At 35.4% G+C, this 25,760-nt stretch overlaps 2 protein-coding genes across 4 annotated transcripts in view; one reads left to right on the top strand and one right to left on the bottom strand.

Moving 5' to 3' along the window:
- Positions 1 to 13,751, bottom strand: part of LOC145662615 (RNA polymerase II-associated protein 1) — a 208,192-nt gene extending 194,441 nt beyond the window's left edge. Inside the window, exon 1 of the mRNA XM_081728348.1 lies at positions 13,440 to 13,751. The gene's annotated coding sequence lies outside the window, so the exon portion shown is untranslated. The remainder of the gene's footprint in view (positions 1 to 13,439) is intronic.
- Positions 7,301 to 25,760, top strand: part of LOC145662617 (uncharacterized) — a 132,621-nt gene continuing 114,161 nt past the window's right edge. The window contains exons 1-4 of one of the 3 annotated variants that reach the window (XM_081728353.1): positions 7,301 to 7,579; positions 9,033 to 9,105; positions 23,076 to 23,275; positions 25,373 to 25,530. In XM_081728353.1, the coding sequence (XP_081584479.1) occupies positions 23,095 to 23,275; positions 25,373 to 25,530 (339 nt within the window). In that variant the 5' untranslated portion in view covers positions 7,301 to 7,579; positions 9,033 to 9,105; positions 23,076 to 23,094. Of the gene's footprint in view, positions 8,307 to 9,032; positions 9,106 to 23,075; positions 23,276 to 25,372; positions 25,531 to 25,760 lie in introns of all 3 variants that reach the window. The other 2 variants (XM_081728352.1, XM_081728351.1) reach the window with 2 other exon arrangements.

The following is a 25,760-nucleotide window of genomic DNA, read 5'->3' on the forward strand; positions in this document are numbered from 1 at the left end:
ACGAAACTACGCCAACTGGCCGACTTAAGAAACCTGCACTTCGCCTTTTGTGCGAATGGATTATTGAAGCATGTAATGCAATTCCAGAGGATCTTGTCGTCCGCAGCTTTAAAAAATGCTGCATTTCCAATGCCAGCGATAGGGAGCGAAGACTTTATTTAGTCCGATGGTGATACGTGCTCCAGCTCCTCGGCGACGAAAAAAGCTAAGCACGGGAGTGATTTCTGTTAATAATCACAGTATTGTTGGATTGTCTCTGTGTATAACAATTTTAATGATTAAAAGTAAGATGAAAAATACATTGTATTTTTTTTTTCAGAAAATTGATGTGCGCTGCTTACATGAGTTTATTTATTTATTTATTTTTCAATTTTAACGTTCCAGAAATTGGGGGTGCGCGGCTTACACGGGGACGCGTTATACACGCGTAAATACGGTATATAGATAAATAGAGAGATAGATATGTGTGTACACTTTGATTTCATATATTCCAGCCTTTAGGTTTCACAGTGTTAACCCATACCAATCAAAAAACTACTTTCCATTTTAGCATGTTTAGATTTGTTGCAATTATTTTTTTTAAAAAAAGCTCGGAACCAAATAATTTTATTGAGTAATGGAAAGTATTTGATTGAAATTTTATGTTACTGCACAGTAAGCTCTACTTAAAGTGTCATAGTAATGGGAGCTGAACGACACATCGGACGAAAGAATGCTTGGAGCCAGTCTTCACCTCCATGGTTCAAATCTGTTCCCATAACCGCGGGATGTGTGATACTATATGGTGGTTGCCCCGTTTGTGTAACAAACTCATGACAGTACACCCAGATTAGCTAGTGGTATAAAAAAAAAAGTTGATTTTTGGGTGGCCATTTTGGATTAAAGTTTCTTATATTGTCGTGATCTATTCGCAATCATATAACGTACACCTTCATACCAAGCCGAGCGGTCTGCGGCGATAGACCATCGGCTTGAAGTCCCCGAGTTGAGTCCAGGAAGGGTCATGTGTATGGATTTTAACAGCATTTGTTTTTTCGTATTGTGTCAGGGGGGGGGAGTCGTACGGGATAAAAGGATTTCAGTCTGAAAAAATTGGAGAGAATATCCTCGCCCAAGATACTTTCATGGGAGTAAGGAATTAGTAAAAATATAGGATATACATTTTATAGCAGGTTTAAAAATATGGTTTGGGTATGCTATTTCTTTTCTGTTAATTATGTTCTTCAATGTTCGAATTTTGATCATTCTCATGATATTTTCTGCTTTCAACGGAGTTCCATGATCATTATACCAAATGTTCTTTACACTTATCAAGTTCGAAAGGTTTTATGCGCCTGTAAGAAACCATTTTTGAAGATAATTCAGGTCCTAATGAATATTATTCACTAGGAAAGGGAAGTATTCCAGTCCTCTCAACATGGAAGCAGAGGGCAATTTCGCACTCTGGTCAGATCAAACATTTCCGCGCAACAAAAGGAAGGCCCCCCTGTAAAACCTCTTCACCTCCAGTGGTATTGTTAGTACCATAAATTTGCTGAAAGCAAACAATTTGAAGGGTTCGTCGACAGTATCTTTGCTTTCCTTTGTCCTTCGACCGGCTTCCAAACAAAGAGGTGAATTCTACAATATGACTGCTACAATATGAGATAAGCGAGCGATTGGTAAAATGGTATAAGTGTGTTTTATGTGTATGTGTGTGTGGGGGGGGGGAGAGAGAGAGACAAGACAAAATTTTAGTTGCAAGATGACATACTTCAATTGCCGTTTTCGGTTCATATAGCAAAAAGAATACCGCAACTACAGCCTGTGATGTGTGTAGACCTTACCCAGTTTTCCAATTGAATAGCTGGTGGTGGTAGTTCGGTTTCTTGACCTTGTAAAAAATCTTCCCTGTCTTTGATTTTGTTTGTCACCATTCCAGCCAGAAATGAAAAAAATGAGAATTCCTCAGTTTACAGCAAGGGGAATTGGGGACAAGACATTAAGGATGATATTCCTGGAAGCTCATGTATCACGATTGTTTCATTCAATAGACAGAGGACACTTTTCTATGAAGGCTCTTCAACATGTTTTCTCATGACCACTGGCAATTTCAATCTTGGCCATTTCCGCCAGCGTTTTCATTTTCGAGACACGAGACGAGACGAGACATTTCACGAGACGTCCCGTCTCGTCTCGTTTTCGAGACGGGACAAGCATTCTGTCTCGTCTCGTGTCTCGTCTAAAAGGGTTCTGTCTCGTCTCGTTTACGAGACGGGACGAGACGAGACACGAGAAATGTCTCGTCTCGTGGCAACACTACTCAGAAGAATGTTGCAAAAAGTTTCTCAACCTTCTTCTTCTGTTTTGAAGTTCTTGGGGCGATGAAGAAATGAGTGCTACTACTGCATTAACTATTGTTTCGACGCTTCGACTCAGGATCATAGTGGTACAACCATATTTCATCTATGGTTACTACTCGTGAACGAAATTGATCAGCAGTACGGTCAAATTGGAAGAAGATTTCTCTTAATGCCGTCACTCTTTTATTCTCATGACAGATTTTTTGAGAACCCATTATGTCGAGAACTTGAGCATACCCAAGTAATTCTGAATTATGCTACCGACGAGTTCCAAAGAAATGCTCAGAATCTCTGACACAAGTTTTGCCGAGAAGGTACAAACTGAGAAAGCGGGATGCAGCCAGACCTCAGACTATAATAAGTATATCGTGAGTTTACTATACACTTTAAAAACTATATAAATAATAGCTTAAATTATTTTTGTCACTCAAAAACTGGGGTGGCCTAGGCCCTCCGGCTCCGGGCTATATCCACCACTGGCTGAAATGCTGCAATTTTCAAGAATAATGTCACAAATTGCATCCATGATTTCGGGAAGAGTCATTGCTTTTAATCATCCTGGATGTAAAGCATAATTTGTTGAGAAATCGCCATGTTTATACTAAGCCACTTCCTTCTCCACCACTGTATATAACGGAGGAGAGTCCCGTTGTGTTCACTGATTTCCTAATTAATTTACTTCGGTGACTTTTTTTGGTGGAACAAAAATGTTATAACAGTTAGGATCTGGATGTTCGTGAAATTATCTGTTTGGGCACACATAATTACTTCAGAGGCCTGATAAACAATAAGAATGTCATTATTAATATGAAAATTTGTATTTGTACACACAAAGATATGTTTTTCTAAATTACGGTTTCATTTTTCTACCTAGTACCTACACTCCTTCTGGATTGGACTACGACATTTTCAGCAGCTCCTCGTAAATTCTTTCTCTCTAGAGAGAGAGAGAAGATATATACATAGCATATAGTACTAGACAAATGTGTTACTTGTAGCATACGCGAAAGTAATTCAGTTTATGTTTAGCTTCAAAAGTTTCATTGAAAAATATTTCATGTGCAGACGTTACTTATTTGTTAGTTACAAATTTTACTTGAAATAAGTTTAATTTATAATCATATAGGTCTAATATGAAAACAGCAACGAAATTACACAATGTAATGTAAAATAAGTCAAACGTAATAAATATGTCATTTTTGGTATGGCAAATAGCCGCCCCCCTGAAAATGTATCTGCCCCTCCTTTGCCCCCCTAAGAACTTAAAGCTGGCTTCGTCACTGCTTACAAGCAGAGCAGATGAACAGGCAGGATCTTTATTAAGCCTATTACTAATATTACATATTATTATTAGCAATAATAATAATGATAACTAAATTCCTGGCGCAACAGCCTTTAGAAGGCCTGGACTTATGGCACTCATTTCTGTGGCGTAATGTGTTTAGAGGTCTGCACGGGTTCGTTAGCCATACTGAGAGCTTGATACAGTTCTATCTGAGTTGGAGCGGCAACGCCGGAATCTAGTTACAATGAAGGATTTATGATAGGGACAAGTAAACCCTTAGATCTTAACCTTCGAGGAAACAATTGGTTATGTTTCGTCGCGGACTATACCATGAGAGTTCGTGATGGATAACATTGTGTTACTGGGTTTTTCTTGGAGTAGTGTTGTGTACTGGACTCACTTTTATCAACATCTACGCCCCACCGGACAGCCCTCCTGCAACTAATTACTGGCAACAAGTATTTGCTTCAATCCAAGGTCACTGTGTTATTGGGGTAAATCCGAACTGTAAAAGTGTAAAATGGGGCAATCGTTACACCAACGTAGTTGCCCGGAACCTTCTCGCTGCAATGGACCATACAACTCACCTCATGCAAATGATGGGACTGCTACTCGCCTCCCGAACATCAATGGTTATCCCAGTGCGCCCGACATCACCATCCTCAGTTCTGCTTTGTATGCAAACCATAGTTGGAGTGTCTATGGATATACAAGTGGCAGCGATCATTTTCCTATCATAACTACACTTGAAGGAGTTACTTTTCCGAGAACGCCCAAGGCTCACCTCTCTCCATCTGTCCCAACCGTTTCTCGCATTCCTCAATTATACAATCGTATAACATACCAGAGTGCGACCGACAAATTTTTCCGTTATTTTTGTTCACAAGTCACTCCCATCAATACCTCATATTTCATATATATTATAGAAGCAGCATCCTCAGAAGCCTCCACATCTCCTTCTCAAATTCCTGGCCAGACTCGAATTCCGCATCCCGTTCCCATTTTCCTTGGTGGAGCAGGCGTTGCCAGCAACTCCTCAATGATAGTAAACAGAAGCAAAAGACATTTTTTAAAGAGAAAAGTCAACAAACATATGTACTCTATCGCCAGTCCCAAGCGATGTATTATATAAACGATAAATCCAGCAATGTCGCAAACAACATGGCAACAATTTTGTGCCACGCTCCGCCCACAGCTACTTCGTCTTCTATCTGGACGTTTATACGGAACCAAATTACAGGGTCTCCTCCACGAGCATTACCCACTGAAAGTCTCCCGCCTTGGATTGACGAATTTCATCGCCTTCTCACGCCTCCTTAACCATTGAATGACAGACGAACCATTCAACCTCTTCTCGATCCGAAGTGTGTTTCACCAACCTACAAAAATATCACCATCCAAGAATTGAACCTGGTTTTAACTGCTCGGCGATCCACAGCTCTGGGAGAGATCAGATTAGCAATCAACACTTGTACGACCTATCTCCATATGGTCGATCCGTACTTCTTCAAATCTACTCTCAGATATGGAGGACAGGACACATTCCACCTTCATGGAAAGATTTAGTGGTAGTCCCTATACTTAAACAACACAAACCTATCGGGTTGGCTCAGAGCTATCGTCCGATTACTCTTATTTCATGCGTAGTGAAAGTTTTTGAGATCATCCTCTCTAAATTGAACTGGCACTTGGAATATTTTTCAATCTTCCCACCCACATTAACTGTTTACCGAAAAGGTATGTCATCTTTGGACTCGGTTGCTGCTCTTCTCCATATCTGGAACACATTTCAACATCGTCAGTATTTGATTGCTGTTAAACTGGATCTGGAACATGCATATGACTCCATCATTCTCGATCGCCTCATCACTCATATGGCAGAACTCCAACTTCCTAAACCTTTTCTCCGCTATACTCATAATTGGTTGGTACAGCGTCGCAATTGCATCAAATACCATAACAGATATTCTTCTTGCCGATCAACATCCTTGGGAATTCCTTAAGGCTCTAGTCTCTGTCCAACTCTACTTAACATATATACACTCTCTCTCCATCAACGACTTAGAAAACTGCTTTGTATTCAACAATACTGTGATACCATGTTACATGTCAAAACGTCTAACATAATGGAAGGGCTACGCATTTTGCACGACGCTCTCCTAGAACTTCATTCCTGGACCTCTGAAAACGGCATGTCAGTCGACTGGGCGAAATCTTCTTGCACTCTCTTCAACCGAAGACGTTTTCAACCTCCAATCCATCTCACGGTAAGTAACACCCCTTTACCAGTTACACCTACTTTACAATATCTTGGTTTTCATCTCGACTCTAAACTAAATTTGAAGCATCATCTGAAAATAATAGCACTTAAAGCCCAACCTTATTTCAAGTTGGTACTGCATCAGCCACAAGGGGTGGGGAACAGGTATACCCTCCCTGCAACAAGTCAGTACTCAATGTGTGGATGCAAAACTTCACTATGGTGGAATATTACTCTCTCCACTACCCAAGCGGATCAGCGAACATCACATGCTTCTTCAAGCCACAACACAGCGTATTATATTCTGACAACTAAAGATGGCATCTTCCTCAGCACTTTTAGAAGAAGCTGAAATAATTCCTTTCCCAGTGAAAACACATTTTGTGGCTAAAAAATTCCTCTTTCAACGCATATGCTACACCTCCTCCCTATTATTACCGAAATTACAATAACCGACTTCCATATTATAAACAACCACCTTGGATTTATCGAGCATTCGTTAGTATTCATAATTGGCTCAATCAATTTCACCGAGGACCAAAACTACCAATATACTGCACAATATGTAACTCTTCTACATTCTTCCACACTTGAGCAACCGGTGGTCTCTTTCAAACGTCTTCGCTCCAATCAGCCTCAGATAGTGCGCCATCTCTGGGAACACCACATTCAATCTCATCACCCAATACCATTTTAATTTACACAGATGCTTCTAAACAGCATACCGAACATGGATCTGTGGTTGTAGCAGGAATTTATATACCAGCATTTAATTATACAGTAACTCACAGACTTCAACCGAATACATCAATTTATTTAGCAGCAACCTGGGCAATTCGCACGGCATTGAAAGTCGCCCTACATCGGAAACTACCTATCGTGGGCATTTGTAGTGATAGCCTTAGTGCGTTACAAGGAATATGTAGAACCCCATGGACATCTGCCAAAACATGGTTACACATTAATATTCATCAACAGCTTCGAATATTAAACAACAATCATCAAGTGGTTACGTTAATTCATACGCCATCCCACTGCGACATCCCCGGGAACGAAGTCAGTGATATCCTGATCAAATATGCAACCCAACATGGCACACCGATTGATCTCCGGCTTTCAGCATCTTTTTCCGAGATGCTGCTACAGAAACGGCAAACCGAATGGCGAACCTACCAACAACAACAACGATCAGGACCAGGGATTTATTACTGGCAAACAGAACCGACTCCCACCACGAGAAAATGGAAGACCCTTCATAATTGGACAAAAAAACATCATTGTTTATATTCTCACCTTCGTCTTCATACTGCTCAGACTCCCATCCAACAATATAAACAGCAGCTGCGCCCCTCACGTTTGTGTTGTTGTGGAGAAAATGAAGGTTCTATTGACCACCTGATTTTTCAGTGCTCTCTAACGCCTGGTTGCCGTCCGATACTCAACACATTCATTCATTCTGTTTATTTCACTAGTCCCGTAACAGTGTCTTTCTTACTAGCTAACAAAAACCACATCGTTCTTCATCATCTGCTACAATATTACATAGTGAACAACTACGACTTGTAATGCTGTCAAAGTGAACAACAGTGCAGTGATTTTGTTATCCATAGCAGCTTGTAGTATATAGTGTCTTCGACTTAGTGTCCCACATGAAGTGATTCCTTTGATTGTATTCACTGGGATATAGTATACGTAAGATCGTCTGAGTTCCAGAAAAAGCTGGACACTCATACTTTTAGGGATTATTCATTGAGTATCTACGAACTTAGAAAGGGGGTAACAAACCCAGTTTCATTTACTTATCCACTGATACCAAAATAAAAAAGAACGTACCTATTTGCCCTTGTACTTTATATGCTATAGCGCATTACATTATATGCAACAAGGATTTTGGTCTGCATCATGATATAAATTTAAAAATATTTAACATTTTTCGAATCGAAATCAACAAAATTTATTCTAGAAAGTAAAAATAGAATGTTAAGCACATATAATGAAGACAACGCAGAGATTTAATTTGGTAACGTATAAATATATAATATGAAGTATCCTCGCGCACGGAAGACAGGGGGTTCTCATGTATACTATTACCCTTATTTCGTTCCTGGATTCATCCTGGACCATCCATCTCTACAAGTATAGATCCCCATTTTACCGACTGGATTGTTCAGTGGACGAGTTCCTGGAGCATCAAATCATTGAGAGAGAGAGAGAGGGAGAGAAGTGCATATTTCTACATTAGTTAGCTACACTGTGTATCCTTGGTAACATGTAAACAAACAACAAACGCAAACGCTCCTGCCTTTGAATGTGGAATGTGTACTTGCCGTTAGGCTATGTGATCTGTGCTTGTATATTGCCTTGATTCAAAGCTTTAAACTGGTTATAAATTATTAAGCTCACAGTTTTTTGTAGTCGGGTAAGTGCGTATATTATTCATAGTTTGGCACGATCAGTTCGATTTTTTTTTTTTTTTTTTTTTTTTTGAGTGGAGAGATGATACTACATGTAGGTTCCGTAAATTTACTAATCCCTTTGGGCTTACATTACAACTACTAAAATGGTTGTACAAGGAGTCTTTATTAACCGTTGGCATATGTCGGACAGATGGGAGCCAGCATTTAAAACTAAGCTTAATTTTGGTTAGGTTACATTAGGATGCGTCAGGTTAGATTAGGCCAGGTTACTTGGACCCCATCTGTCCGACATTACCTTTAACCGTTAATGTAAAATAATTATTATTATGGTAATAGTTTACAACAGTGCCTCATGATCTGTGCGCGTGGATACTTCCTACTGTTGCACTACGTATAAAAATGATTTTATTACATTTAGAAGTAGTAAGAAGCATCCACGTGCACGTGACATGCGATATGTGTTTCAAATCCCCCACATATACTCATACACTACGTACAAGGACACATTATTATTCTTCGCATACCATAAAACACAACGAAACGCAACGCAAACCGACGTACATTTTATTTTATATTACTCAGTAATTAAATGAAAGTCGCATTTTTACCTCATTTTCAAGTTCCTATATCCTCAATGAATAATCCTTAAAAGACTGCACTTCGTGAGTCCTCGCTAAATGATGAGGCACTCTCGTATACTATATCCATTATTATTTGGTTATATTTAGCAGAAGGGGTCCAGAAGCACGTAAAAAAAATACAGGAGAAATGGATAATGCAGGTGCTTGGACCTAACATAAGGTAGCCAAATCTAACCTAACTTAACTAAAGTAACCTAATATAAGCAGAAATAAGGGAAATTCTATCATTTTTGAAAAATATGCTTGACTCCTGCACTAACATAATCTAAAATAAACTAACCTAAACTAAACTAATGTGAACAGAAATTACCGAAATTGTAACAACCCTTTATAAGGCTTCATCAGTGCACCACACAATGTTCCTTCTACTAGATATGAATCAGGTTTAGTGAAGTTATAATTAACATACTAAAGCTCAACTTAAAAAGTATGCACCAACTTCTCCAGTGATCACCAAGCAAATTTCCATGTTACTGATTTTGGAAAGAAGCATAGCGAGAAGTACCTTGCTTAGACTGATCTGCAATTTTATTTATTTGTAAGCTGTACTGACTGCGTACCACTAGGTTAGACATTTATTGGCTAAGCCTCGCTAGCTAATGAACATAAGAAACTGACCAAAAATTACAAATCGCCTGCCCAAGAAATTGCTAGTTTTGGCTGATAAGTTAGGTTACGTTTCATGTACGGTACTATCCAATTTTAGGGGGCCATATTTATATTCATGGAATAATATCTTCTTTTAACACGAAATGCATTCCTACTGTCTTAGATGCTGTTTCTTAAGGTAGATGTTGCATTATTGGGTGCAGATTGAGCTTAGGAATACTGAGTATAAAGCACGAACTAGCTTAACATCAACCAACTTTTGCTAGGTGGCCAATAAAACACGAGTGTTATCTGACCGATTCAGGGCAAGAGTATAGCAGGGAGTTCAAACAGTAGGAACGGGATACGTTCGTAGGGAGCAGGCGCGTCAGCGACTTGGGCGACATTGCATAATAAGGAAGGTGATGGAATATTTCATATAATAACTCATGATTTGCATATTGCACAGCTTTGCTATACTTTTATAATCGCTTTGTATATTCCCTTCACATAGCACTTCAGTTGTGGAGTAAAATACACCTTTTCCACTGATGATTGAGCATCTTCTAAAAATGCCACTTTCCCTTTTTTGCCACTTTTTCCGAATCATTTCACATCATTGATTCTTACATTACATTTGAAATCGTAATTTCCTTTATTTTTTCGTATTTCAACATATTTTCCCTACATTTTTAACGTCTCGCCCTTACATTCACTAATCTGTACTTTCACACGATTTCAGTAGATTTTCCTCTTTCTTGATATTTCACTGCACAAAACTAAACACTATTAAATCATAGCCCGCACAGATGCTCGTCATTTACTCAATATACTTCCTCCGCAATGGGGTAACCTTCCGCCGTAACGTCCACCATAGCAAAATAGATCCATCTTCACTATCACCAATATTCATAGCTAAATAAACACTAGTTTATACCCTTTTCTAAATTCTATAACACTCTACAACTACCAAATTCATCATCAATCAAAATTTTATATTTCTCAAAAGGTGGAGCAGGAAATAATAATAATAATAATAATTTTGGTCCTAGATGCTCGGACTACTAGTTCTGAATAGAAACTTTGGATTTCGTTTTCTAATGCGTATATATTGTATCTACTGTAAATTTGGCCTGAAGAACTGGAGTAAACTATCAGTAATAAACAAGGAAGCAGATTTTTCTGTTATTTCATTGTTGTTTGTGCCTTCCGATACTAGTGTATTTTTAAAAATATATAAAAATAATAATAGAAATTTTTACTATTCCCACTTATTAGTAGAAAGGGTGATGCTTTTAAAAATCCTACTTTTCAGTTACAATTAAAAATATGCAAGTATTATTTTCATGAAGTTAACGCGTCATTTTTGTTGAAACACAATGATTGATTCCAGTTGCTGAAAATGTTATATGGACGGCACAGCAAAAAATGATTGGCGTAAACGTATACTACATTGTGTAAAAGACTCCCCCTTCAGAACTCTTAGTCAACTGCATTTTTTTAAGTACATGAGTCATTACCATTTGAAATTTTTGAAAGTTGTTTTAGAAAGAGGAGCCCCCAATTTTTTTTATGTAACCCTATTTGTTGTTATTGTATTGGATATAGCGTCCCATTCAGTAGCGAGACTATACGAGACGTGGACCTACAGTTTAACAAACCACATGAGCTCCCGCTGGCAATCAAACCTAGGCCTCCCATGCCAAAGACGCGTACGCCAATCATATAGCCACGAGGGAACTCTAGCCCTGTTTCATAATGAAGCTTGTGTCTTTATCAAGAGTTCGTTAGGTCAGTTCATAACTATCAAATGTCAATGAGTTTACAGAGGCTGATCTGTTTCCATCTGAACAAAATGAAGTCGTTGCTTGCCTGAGATATTCCATCCCACCTCCATTGATCATACTCTATGTAATGGACGCCGGTATGAGTTATTGCACGTCGTGGTTTCATTGCAATTGTACCAAGGATATATTGTTCCACTCTTCCTTGCAGCCTTTCTAGAGGCCACTTACCGTGTGAACCCACAAGAATTTCCTCGAACAGAATAGCATAGATACCAGATGCAACTGCCTTGCATTGGTAGAAGGCCAGCTAAATTTTGACCGTGTGACTTGAAGCTTTGTTTTGTTGCGTTGCTACACGATGGGTGTCGCCATACAGTGCTGGTATTCCGTCCGTGTAGTCTGGGAATATGACGTATCCCTGATAATAAGCAGCATTGATTTTGACTTTTTTAATTTCCTTCTGTAGAAAAAGCCTATAACAACCATAAAACCTTTTGAGAAACTTACTTTGCATTAAATCACGAAGTTAAATCGGTCTTTTTCATGTGTAAAACGCTCTTTTCCAGGAATGAGAAAATCTCGAAAATAAATCAAAATTCCTGAATTGGATTACCACTTCGTTAAAGATTCTTAAAATCCAATAGAACAGAGTGATGAGTATTTCTAAATATTATACACTATGATAATTTACAAATTTTGAATAGGTAATAAAGAAAGGAAAAAAAAACTAAGTTCTGTAATACTGCTTTGTTCCAACGAAATAACGCACAACTGACTCGGTTCTAGAAAATGACATTTAGGTTCTTGCTTAAGCAGTAAACCAGCAGTAAGATTCCGTATTATTACAACCTCTATATGTATCACTGTTCACATTGCTATTTAACAAATTAGTTTATTCGAAATCATAAGCTCAAGTTAGGATAACAATTTTATTATTTTAGGTCGGTTTATCATTACAAAACGGAGACAAGTTTGAAAAAAAATCCAGTTTGATTAATAACTTAAGACAATTGTATCTTATAACAGTTTCATAAAGTTGCATATCGATACTTCAATTGATATATTTGATAATCACAAGACAGTTTCAGCGAATCGGTACATTAGTTACAATATATCAGACAAGGATTGATCTTGAGTAGCCAACTACGGAACTTTACAATAATTGCTCTTCGACTAAATTCGTATCATGACTGGTTTTACAGACAAGAAAAGGAAAAAAAAAATCTACCAAATACTGATCCATCCCCTTTTTAATTATCTATGAAAAAAAAACTGAACGTTCCATTTCTGAAGACATAATTATCTAACTGTCACTCATATTCTACAATGTCCTCCAATCTGTGTTGCTACTGTATAACTCCAACTGAGTTCTAAAACTGTAGCATATATCAGATATGGCTTAAGCATTTAGCCCGCCCTCGGACAACACATTAAATATTTTATTTATGCACTATAAGGAAAAGAAAGAAAAAAAAATAATGGACAGCGAGTTATGTACATATGGTATGATTGATGATAAGAAACGTAAGTACGTGACAGGATATTCTCAATACTAATATGGAACGTTATTGTTTTATTTATTTACTTTTTCTTTTTTACAACATGCAAGAAAATTCATACTAATGTGGTGGATCAATTCATTAGTTTGTCAGTCATATAAATCTAAGAGCCACAAGGTGAAATCAACCTTCATAAAATATTCCGGAGCTAAGCTAATCATACCGTGAGTTTACAGTAACTAAGAACATGTACCGAATACGCAATAAGGGTAAATTCGCTTATATTTAAATGCATTCCGACTTAAGATTCATTCTATCATGCAAAATTTTGAATTGACTGTAAAGATTAATAGTAACGTGGAGACATTTATGGCAGATAAGTGAGATGCGTAACGCAAATGAAATTTAGCTATCCATAGTACTTATATTGATCATTTTTCGCAAGATTAATTCCAAGAGTTATTAGTTTTTATAAAAATTTTCAAACAACTGTTGAATTCCACAATACACTCCTACGTCACCGACGCCATTTTAGAAGACGAACCTTTTATCTCCATGACAATGTGATTGTTCAAAATAAGAAAAATCAGGTTACCTGGAAGCCAGGTACAATTACTTACAGTCTTAAGGAGCCCGATAACAGCCCACTTTCCCTTCTCCAAAAGCCGGGAATCTCGGCCGTCACCCGTCTTCTTAAACTTAGTTTATGTGTTTGCTTCCATCATGGCGGTTTGCAAACATTAATGACCAGCGGGGGTGGTAGTCAGAAAATGTTAAATAAAAATTTTGTGAGAACTCGGCAACCGAAAGAAACTATTAAGGTTATTCCCAAATCACTTTTTGTATATAGGTTAATGGCACAAATCCAATAATTTCAGAATATACTAAATTTTTGACATCGAGTTCTCTCACCCCCTTTTTTTCTGGTCTTTTACTTTCTTCTTCTTCTTCTTCTATACCTAACTACTCGTGCATATCCTATTTTATGTATAATTATTAATTCACACTATTGTTAATTGCATTAATTTAGAAAAATCAGTATATCAACAACTATCATTAGAATTATGTTTGCTTTATCCCAATTTAGTGATTTTACTGTTTATAAATATAATCCTAATACTTCTAATATTATTAATCAGTTGAGTTTGGTAGTACCCAGCAGAAAACTTCACTAAAGCTTCACTGAATTGTCATTATTATTAGGCCTAATGCTCTATTGATGCTTACTTATAAAAATACAAGAATTTTGGATTGAAAATCTTGGTGAGTAATAATAATACCATTTTCAAATTAATAAAGTGTGTAATACAAATCCCCCTTCTTCTATTCAACAATTTAATATGATTTTGAAATATACTGGTAATGTTTCATTATTATTATCGTAATTATATTTGTATTACCGTAATGTAGTTCTTCGTCAGCACCATGCACATTGTGACACCGGTTAATTTATTTATACATAATTATATTCCGCCTAACAATATAGGTTTTACAAGTCAAACGTGTGCTCAGATATAGAATAATAGCCTAAATCTATATAATTACGAAATATCAGAGAAAGCAAAGGTTTGCCAAGGTGTGCCAAACAACCGACCTAACAACAACTAACCTATGTAATTAACACAAACACACGAACATAACAATAATAAAATAAAATGGCACAAATGCACAATACGGGAGCCATCAAACATGTAACGAGTTTAAATATATGCATACCGGTAAACCGGTACGTTACATTTTTCCCAGTGGCCTGTAAAAAAAAATTCAACAATTTTTTTTATATATATAACTATTTAAAATCTTTTAACAGCTCCTCCCGTTTTTCATTAGAACAATTGAAAAGTTTCACATTTTGTAAATTTTGTGTAGGTACTTCTCTCCCCTTTAAATCTTTTAACGAAACAGAGTTATGATGCACTTTTGTAGCAACATAAGGCCCGGTATAAACAGGCATGTACTTGTGAGTAATTCTTTTGAACGCATCAGATAGAAAATGTGTTCGAACCATTACTAAATTTCCTTCTTTAATTTCTACCACGTTATTTTGTAATTTTCTTTTTCTTTTCGAAAACAATCTTGGTTCAACCTGAATATGACGTCTTGAATTCTCCATATTCTGCAATTCCGGAGGCCAAGGAAATTTTTCCCTAAATCTGTCAACAGCCGAAAAAAGAAATAAACAATTCAGCAGGCGTACAATCAATGGCACTATTATATGAATAATTAAGTAAGTCTTGTGCAGTCTTCAACACAGTTTTCCATTTTTAATGATTATTGCTGCACAACAATCTTACTATTCGGTTCAATTCTCGATGCGAACGTTCCAGGATCCCATTAGCCCTTGTATGGAGAAATTAAGATATGACGTATTTGATATTTTCCGAAACAGAAACGGAGTTGTTCATAAACGTAGAAGTACTATTATTATTCATCGACTCGGCAGTAACAGAAGGATACGGCAGGTGTAATGCTGAAGTAACCGAAGTTACCACCGGCATGTTAGAAGAGAAAGGAGAACTAAATATAGGAACCGGAGGACATTGGCCATATGATGGTTTTAAATTATACATTCCAGATAAAGCATAAGGGACTGGTCCATTTCCATACACTAAAGGGTAAGGTTGGACTCCATTCATAGGTCTAAATTTGTTAACTCCATTCGTCCCCCAGCTTGATTTCACATTCCGATTCCTCCTCCAATTTTGACGTTGTCGTCCATTATTGTTTCTAAAATTTTAATTAGTTAAAGTTCGAAAATGGTTCTCGTTTCCTGAAGTTTCGTTTTTCATCGGTTGTGTTTGAACAGCATTATCGATTCGAGTCGAGTTAGACTGCGAAATAAAAGTCTTTCTTATTTGTGGTTTCCTATTCTGAAATTTTACTCCACTGAAATCTGGACAAGAATTGGGATTACATTCTAATTCCGCTATCCTTAGTATTAGATCCTGCACGGTAGTGACCGATCCTAACTTTAAAATTTTCGATTCTTCGCTTGGAAGACAATCTAATATTAGATCCTTTAATTCCTGATCAGAAGGCGATGTCACAATGGAGTTATACTTCTCTACAATATGCCAAACGAATCCCAACAAGGAAGAGTGTTTACTTTTGTCATACCGCAACGAATAGAGATGGCGCTTTTGTGCTCTCTCCATTCGCTCCGATATGTACTGTAATTTGAATAATTTGACAAAATCTTGAAATGTTTTGATTTGATTTACTATACTTCTATACCATATCTTTGCTGATTTTTCTAAACATCTTGCAATTATATATAGGCGGTCCCTATCGGTTAGTACATACATATTCATTGTCTGCATCAAATCATCTAAAAAAATTTGTGCCACTCCCTGAGTTAGCTGTCCATCGAATCGTGGAAAATGATGTAATTCGCGCAGGTAAGATCCCGCACCCATTTTGTATGAGGGACTGTTTTCCCATTGTTTACTTGTCTTATCTAGATCTGAAGTTTCCATTTCTACATTATCATTTACAACTATGTCTGCCTTTTTACATTGCATGACGCACGGTTCGCGACACGACGTCCTCTTTCTACCGGTTTTATTCCTAAGCCGTTTATTTTTATTTTTATATTTATTTCTCTCTTCATCCGAGTCAGATGATGAAGATAGATTTATGTGTACGACGTTTTCTTCTCGGTTAATTCGCGTCCCATCTAACTTGAATACCGGAGTCTCATTGTTTTCATTAGACATGTTATTCTCGGTTCTAACAGGCTTCGATGTTTTTCCAATTAAATTCTGGTCAATGGGGCTCGACTGATCTGAATTATTTTTATTTAGGTGATCATATACTAAGGTCTTTAAACTTTCAGTGTTTTGTTTGCATAAATCGCGCCCATGTCGATATGCATCAACTACGTCCTTTTCTAACACTTTCACCATGTTCGTTGTTCTCTCATTTAATTCATACAGCTTCCGGGTTTCTTCAGCTTGTTGCTCTTTTACAAATTTTGTTTCTGTTTCTACAGTTACACTAACTTTACTAATTTCAACTTTCAATGCAGATATTTCTTTGGTAACAGTTTCTAATTTACAATCCATATCTTCAGTCGATTCTTTAAGATCTAATTTTAAAATACCTACATCAGACTTAACCTTATCTACATCTTTAGTAATATCAGTTATTTCCCTAGAAAATTTCTCCTGAACATCGACTACAGATTCTCCAAATTTAATTTTTGTTTCTTCAATTTCAGATTTAAGCTGTGATACTTCATTTCTTAACTCCCCTTTCATAGACGAAAAAGATTCCTTAAGAAATACAATATCATTACCCATCTTTGACATTTCTGATTTTAATTCACCTATATTAGTTGTCATTTCATTACTAATTTCCGTTCTGATAGATGACATTTCTGTTTTTAAGTCACTTATATTTGTTGCTATTTCTGCTCTAAATGAGGACATATCTAATCTCAACCCTGCAATAATCGTTGTTAACTTATCTAAAAGAGGACCACCCCCTATTTCGATTTCTGGGACAGATTTCTTTGGCTTTTCTTTTCTACCAGTAACAACAATGTCATCCTGACCTACAACAACATTGATTTCAGCCTGTACATTCATTTCAGTATTTACTTCTCTATTTCCTTGCACTTTACATGTAACACAATACCACTTTTCCTCCGATTGTCTTAGAATCTCTAATTCAGCTGATGACATATTCAAACATTTTATATGGAACCATTGGTCACAGCTTTCACAACAAATAGCTACATTGTCTTTAGCACTACTGCTATCACAACAACTGTACTTTTCTGGTTCATGTCGTCTCACTGATACTTCACTCATTTTTTTTACATAGTAATTGAGTCACGCATCTCCAATATCTACCATAATTATCCCCACTATAATTACAGCATCTCACACCAGTATTACATACTACAGCGAAGTTAATAATTATCCTGGCTGGGTCGCCACTTTGTAAAACGCTCTTTTCCAGGAATGAGAAAATCTCGAAAATAAATCAAAATTCCTGAATTGGATTACCACTTCGTTAAAGATTCTTAAAATCCAATAGAACAGAGTGATGAGTATTTCTAAATATTATACACTATGATAATTTACAAATTTTGAATAGGTAATAAAGAAAGGAAAAAAAAAACTAAGTTCTGTAATACTGCTTTGTTCCAACGAAATAACGCACAACTGACTCGGTTCTAGAAAATGACATTTAGGTTCTTGCTTAAGCAGTAAACCAGCAGTAAGATTCCGTATTATTACAACCTCTATATGTATCACTGTTCACATTGCTATTTAACAAATTAGTTTATTCGAAATCATAAGCTCAAGTTAGGATAACAATTTTATTATTTTAGGTCGGTTTATCATTACAAAACGGAGACAAGTTTGAAAAAAAATCCAGTTTGATTAATAACTTAAGACAATTGTATCTTATAACAGTTTCATAAAGTTGCATATCGATACTTCAATTGATATATTTGATAATCACAAGACAGTTTCAGCGAATCGGTACATTAGTTACAATATATCAGACAAGGATTGATCTTGAGTAGCCAACTACGGAACTTTACAATAATTGCTCTTCGACTAAATTCGTATCATGACTGGTTTTACAGACAAGAAAAGGAAAAAAAAATCTACCAAATACTGATCCATCCCCTTTTTAATTATCTATGAAAAAAAAAACTGAACGTTCCATTTCTGAAGACATAATTATCTAACTGTCACTCATATTCTACAATGTCCTCCAATCTGTGTTGCTACTGTATAACTCCAACTGAGTTCTAAAACTGTAGCATATATCAGATATGGCTTAAGCATTTAGCCCGCCCTCGGACAACACATTAAATATTTTATTTATGCACTATAAGGAAAAGAAAGAAAAAAAAATAATGGACAGCGAGTTATGTACATATGGTATGATTGATGATAAGAAACGTAAGTACGTGACAGGATATTCTCAATACTAATATGGAACGTTATTGTTTTATTTATTTACTTTTTCTTTTTTACAACATGCAAGAAAATTCATACTAATGTGGTGGATCAATTCATTAGTTTGTCAGTCATATAAATCTAAGAGCCACAAGGTGAAATCAACCTTCATAAAATATTCCGGAGCTAAGCTAATCATACCGTGAGTTTACAGTAACTAAGAACATGTACCGAATACGCAATAAGGGTAAATTCGCTTATATTTAAATGCATTCCGACTTAAGATTCATTCTATCATGCAAAATTTTGAATTGACTGTAAAGATTAATAGTAACGTGGAGACATTTATGGCAGATAAGTGAGATGCGTAACGCAAATGAAATTTAGCTATCCATAGTACTTATATTGATCATTTTTCGCAAGATTAATTCCAAGAGTTATTAGTTTTTATAAAAATTTTCAAACAACTGTTGAATTCCACAATACACTCCTACGTCACCGACGCCATTTTAGAAGACGAACCTTTTATCTCCATGACAATGTGATTGTTCAAAATAAGAAAAATCAGGTTACCTGGAAGCCAGGTACAATTACTTACAGTCTTAAGGAGCCCGATAACAGCCCACTTTCCCTTCTCCAAAAGCCGGGAATCTCGGCCGTCACCCGTCTTCTTAAACTTAGTTTATGTGTTTGCTTCCATCATGGCGGTTTGCAAACATTAATGACCAGCGGGGGTGGTAGTCAGAAAATGTTAAATAAAAATTTTGTGAGAACTCGGCAACCGAAAGAAACTATTAAGGTTATTCCCAAATCACTTTTTGTATATAGGTTAATGGCACAAATCCAATAATTTCAGAATATACTAAATTTTTGACATCGAGTTCTCTCACCCCCTTTTTTTCTGGTCTTTTACTTTCTTCTTCTTCTTCTTCTATACCTAACTACTCGTGCATATCCTATTTTATGTATAATTATTAATTCACACTATTGTTAATTGCATTAATTTAGAAAAATCAGTATATCAACAACTATCATTAGAATTATGTTTGTTTTATCCCAATTTAGTGATTTTACTGTTTATAAATATAATCCTAATACTTCTAATATTATTAATCAGTTGAGTTTGGTAGTACCCAGCAGAAAACTTCACTAAAGCTTCACTGAATTGTCATTATTATTAGGCCTAATGCTCTATTGATGCTTACTTATAAAAATACAAGAATTTTGGATTGAAAATCTTGGTGAGTAATAATAATACCATTTTCAAATTAATAAAGTGTGTAATACAAATCCCCCTTCTTCTATTCAACAATTTAATATGATTTTGAAATATACTGGTAATGTTTCATTATTATTATCGTAATTATATTTGTATTACCGTAATGTAGTTCTTCGTCAGCACCATGCACATTGTGACACCGGTTAATTTATTTATACATAATTATATTCCGCCTAACAATATAGGTTTTACAAGTCAAACGTGTGCTCAGATATAGAATAATAGCCTAAATCTATATAATTACGAAATATCAGAGAAAGCAAAGGTTTGCCAAGGTGTGCCAAACAACCGACCTAACAACAACTAACCTATGTAATTAACACAAACACACGAACATAACAATAATAAAATAAAATGGCACAAATGCACAATACGGGAGCCATCAAACATGTAACGAGTTTAAATATATGCATACCGGTATTAATATAATGTAATCGCTACCGGTAAACCGGTACGTTACACATGAACACCTCTGCAGCTGATGGCCCAAACTTTACCACAGTCACTTAGGTAGATCCATGCTTTATCCGTTGTCCCAACAAATTTCCAACGGTTACCAACTAGATAGCAGTCGTAAAATTTTGCTCTTTCGCGATACAGCGTGGTGTTGACACATACACGCTGACCTTCCGGATATTTTGCTGCCTCAAATTGTAATGGATTGCATGATTCACTGTTTATTGGGCCATATATAATCTTTTGGCTATAACACGCTGTGGTAATGGATTCTCACAGGTCACCATATTCCGAATCTTCTTTAGTACATGTCTTGTGAATATCACTGACGCCCTTTTTGGATTCGATTTCGTTGGTTACGTGAGCTCCTATAGATAATCTTTGTACAGTAGCTTGTTAACTGTTCTCCTATGCTGACGTTTACATGAGAAAGAACAATGACTCACACTTCTCAAAAGCTGTCTTTTTGTGGTATTTTGCCCACTATAACAGTATTTGCTGTGTGAAACCCAGTTTGACAGGTGTCGCTATCTTCAAGTTTTTTGAATGGAAACTGATCAGTCTCTGTAGTTCAAAGTCTGTTGAAGAAATTATTCAAAGGAAATTTCCAAGCTCATATCAAGAGTTGACCAATACTAAGCTGGAAGTAGGAACAAGAACAAGGAAAATTCTAGAAGAAATGGGAACTGAAACAATTTATTTTTTTCATGGATTGAGATTTTATCAGAAGACCTATGTTATGTGGACCACATAACATACCTTTTCAAAGCTACCATTGAACAATTCTTTTCTGAAAAATAGTTAATGTTGTCATTACTTCCGTGAAACGTTCGTTTTCTACAGCCGTTACTTCACTGAGATGGGTGAAAGATACTACTGAATGAGCAAATCCCAATATTTTTTTTTTATATTTTTTTTAAGAAGCACGAAAGAGTTATGAAGGATCCTTGAATGAGGAGGTAATAACGCATGAAGTTCTTTGTGTGTCTCCAAAAAGAAAAATAACCAGAATTGATAACCTCTGGGCAAACATGGCAATTGTAGACATTATACGAATTACAGAATTACGTCACATTTATTAAAAATAAGTCCAGGTATGTTACGTATATAAAAAAAATTACTTGTGATCCTACTTACTTCTAATTTTTTACAAAAGTTACTACTTTTTCATCATTAAAACTCTCATGAATCTCTGCTACAATTCATGAGCTTTTGTTTATAATACTCTTTTGGTGGATCCTACATGTTATAATTCTATGTCCTTTTGTTTTTGCACAAGAAACTTCAAATCAGTTCTGTTATTGGAGGTTGTCGTGCCGGTCTTATAATGAAACTACTTCTAAAATAACTTTAATCCATGTCAAATATTTAACCGCCCTCTTCTTCTACCTGGAAGACTCTTGCGTAAAAAATTAGGCACAACATAACGTCTTTACAGTTTCAATTCTCTATTATCGTTTAATACTGAAATTGCGTTAATTTTTTTCTTTGTTTTCTAAACTCGTACGGGAGTTTCACATGTCATATAGGACAGGAGCACAGTGGGATACTGGTTCTTCTCATACTACCTTAATATTCTTGGAGTAGTATTCTTTTGGCATGGCACATTTCAGTAATATACCATCTTACCAAAATAGTCCTTTTATATATAGAAATAGCAGGTACATAGTGAATGTAGTTTAAAAATAATGAAGACACCTCGACATCTGTTTCTGGCTTGAAAACAAAGGAAATGGTCGTTTGAAATATCGTTAAAATTTTCGATTATATGTACTCTTAGCGGTTTAATGATCATTATTACTTATAGAACGTGAAGAATATATTATAAGGAATACATACTACCGTGTAGAAATTATTAACCTTCTTAGTGCTTCTGTGTAGAGAATGTAATTCAACATCGATATTTTGGGAGCATAACGTGTTCTCTGGAATCTATTTCAAATGTTCTATTTTTTCTTACCCTTTTCAAATCTATTTCACTTATGCTAAAGTAGACCAACGTGTTTCTATACTAATATCGTGAACTTTTTATTCAAATGTAATAGTAATACTAATAATCAAAATTGTATATTTACTATGACACTTGACAAATAATGCTCATATAGATAATCGGTTGCGACCGTAAAGATACGTAAGCTAGTTTCGAGCCTACTGTAATGTTTTATTGATAATATTAGTTCGATAATTGTTTAAATCATCCAATGTAAGGAATATACTACCGTCCTAAGCAGAATGTAAAATGCGCTATCTCTATTTTCTGATCATATGTAATTATTAACGAAGCAGATTCATTTTGAATATATTTAATAACGCACAATTTAGAAAGCAATACACTCCCGTATGGTACAGAAAACAGTTTGCACTGCTTTCTAGCATGGTGAGATATTAAGTATTATTAAACCAAACTACAGATATTTAATAACTCCAAGTTTTTTTTTAAAGAATAGCTGTGTGTGTCGTAATGACTAAAATTTTCACAGGACTTTACATTGTTACTCTTGGCATACATTCATATTAATTATTTGCATTTGTAATTTGCAATGGAAGTTACATGAATATTGTATGTCCTTCATTGAGTGTTGATACTATTTCCTTTTTAGTTAAACATGTAAAATCACCATGAGGATTCCACATACAATATCGAAACAAACTTTCGAAGTTTACAGGCCGGATGATGCTACCCTTAGCCTTCTGTCAGAGCAGGAACGTGTACTACAAGCTGAAGACACAGAATGGGATAAGAATTTTCCACCAACTCTCTTGGAATTGGCGATTAGATTTCTAGTTCAGCATTTTGAAGGTAAAAATTTTAACAAGTGTTTCGAAAAGATAAATGGCATTACCTATAGTATTATTTGTTTATAGATTTGATTATTGACTTCTATTCCTTTAAAAATAATATATTGATTGCTATATTCGTACTGTACAAAACTAAAAATTCCTTTCTGTCGAAAGTTAGATAGTCGGTGTCTATACAGTAACACTAACTTTAACACGACGGTCTTGCAAAATCATGGTCTTCATTTTTCTTTTTGGCTCATGGTCCAAAACATGTGAATATGTATAAACAGTATATACAGTGCACATCTGCTTGTGGGTTTCTAGAGTTCTCTTCACTTCCTTTGTGAAGAATTGTATCAGGAATCGATGCGCAGTGGGATATTTTGGTCGAAAAGCTGCCCAAAATTATTTAGTTACTTCAACTGAAAACGCTTTAAAATAATTCATTGTTTGTGTTTTTCAATATTTTGTATGTTACAACTTGCATTTCAGTGTTACTATAGAATAAATCCTTCAATAATTCTCCAATGAAAAGATGACTTTAAAAATGTATTCTAGAATACGAGTATAATGACATAAAATGTATTCTAAGGTATAATGATACTAAAAAGTATTCTAGAGTTTAATAGTTTGTTACTTATATTTGTATATCGATCATCTTCATCAGAAGTTAAACGACTTCTCTTGAGGCATCTGCATTTATAGGTGCGTGCTCCTGCGGAAAGCTCACTTCCATCGGCAAAAGAAATTTTAAGGCTTCTATTGAGAACAGTTTCCTTAATGAAAACTACTGACACTGACCTGAAATTAAGGGATCTCAGCTAAGCAATAACCTATTTATTTTGAAGTACATACTATTTTAAAGTACTATTTATTTTGTGTAAGAAGTTCTTGAGAGATTTCTTACAAAGTTCTGTGAGTATTCTAGTTCTTAAAAACTTTCTCGTTGCTCCAATAGTTTAGGTACACAAAAGGACACTAACTTCTTATAAAATGCATATGAAGATCAATGTTGATCAGTGTTTTATTGCTGTCTACGCAAACAGAATAAACTGTTTCTTTCATATATTGATTTAAACCAGACAATATAGACTTTACAGTTAGCTTAGCTCAGAATATATTTCCTACATATTTCATATTTGTTAAAATTATGAGAAGTGTTCAAAAACTTGAGTTAACAGAAACTAGAATCAAATTTCAGATTCCCCGTTAGCAACTTTTAGCAAGGAGTTAGATAACTTGTAATGCTTTCAAACTACAAGAGCATATTATTTTAAGTTTAGTATACTGTAATGAGTATGTACTTCAAAATAAATAAAGAAATATATATATATATATATATATATATATATATATATATATATATTTTTTTAAATAAAAAAGTCCTTAAAAATGACAGCAGCTTTCATATTTTTTAATATTGATTTGTCCAGAATTTAGAAATGTCAGCTTCTATAGCGTAACTTATTGCAGACGTTACTAACTTTACGTGTGATTTAGCCATAACTTAAATGGATTTTCATTTAATATTGTGACATTAATATTGTTTTTTTTTTTTTTTCTTTAATTGTTTCTCGATTTTGATACTTAATCACGTAAAGCCTGGCCTGCCTAACAACAGAGCAGTAGCATTTTTCGAAATTATGTAATCTGAGAACGGGAGATGAGAAAATATCTAGGATATATGTTGTTAATCTGGTTAATCTACGGAAACCTTTGTGTCACTCATTAAAAACAAACAAGTACTCATGTCATTTACATTGTGCTGTGCTTACTATATTTCGTCAAATTTGATCAGTTTCAACATTTGTAACTAGAGATAGATAACGGTAGACATATCTTCGTTATTTAGTAAGCTCATCTGAGCGCCTAGTGGAACTTACGATGCATCAGTATTTAAAAAATTCAGGCTTATCGTTTGGTCGCAATCAAATGTCATTTGGCGCTCAGGTGATTTTACTAAATAACTCAACATTTATAGTCTTGTTAATATCCAGCTTTGTTTTGAAAGACTTATAATTATTTGATTTTCAGTTGAGCATTTTAAAAGAAAATATATTTTGTGTAAATTTTCTGATAGAAGGAAATTGTTTATAACTGATTGTATTTTTTGTAGAGAAACCCATTCTAAACGAATTAATCGAAGAAAACAGAAATTTGCTTTTGGAAACTTTATCAACTAGTCTACCCCTGAGTCTTGTTGTGCCATTAATTGATGAAGGTGTTTATTGGGAACGTCGTTGCAAAGACAGATGGGATGAGCCATTGAAAGGTGTAAGTTATTTACATTTTTCAGTAATTTAAAATCATTAAATTCCCATGTGCGTCGGCCATTTTAGCAAAAAATATTTCCATTATATTTAATAAAAAATGAATAGAAACACTTGGAGTTGCCAACCCTCAGATATCTGGGTTGATAATGGTCAAGTGGCAACCACAGCGTCGACTGTTGGTGGTGATGTGTTACGGCAAACTCCGTACTAAATGAAAAGCAATAGAACGAC

Source organism: Thermobia domestica, chromosome 10, assembly GCF_964235325.1.
Source record: "Thermobia domestica chromosome 10, izTheDome1.hap1.1, whole genome shotgun sequence".
Lineage (NCBI taxonomy): Eukaryota > Metazoa > Arthropoda > Insecta > Zygentoma > Lepismatidae > Thermobia > Thermobia domestica.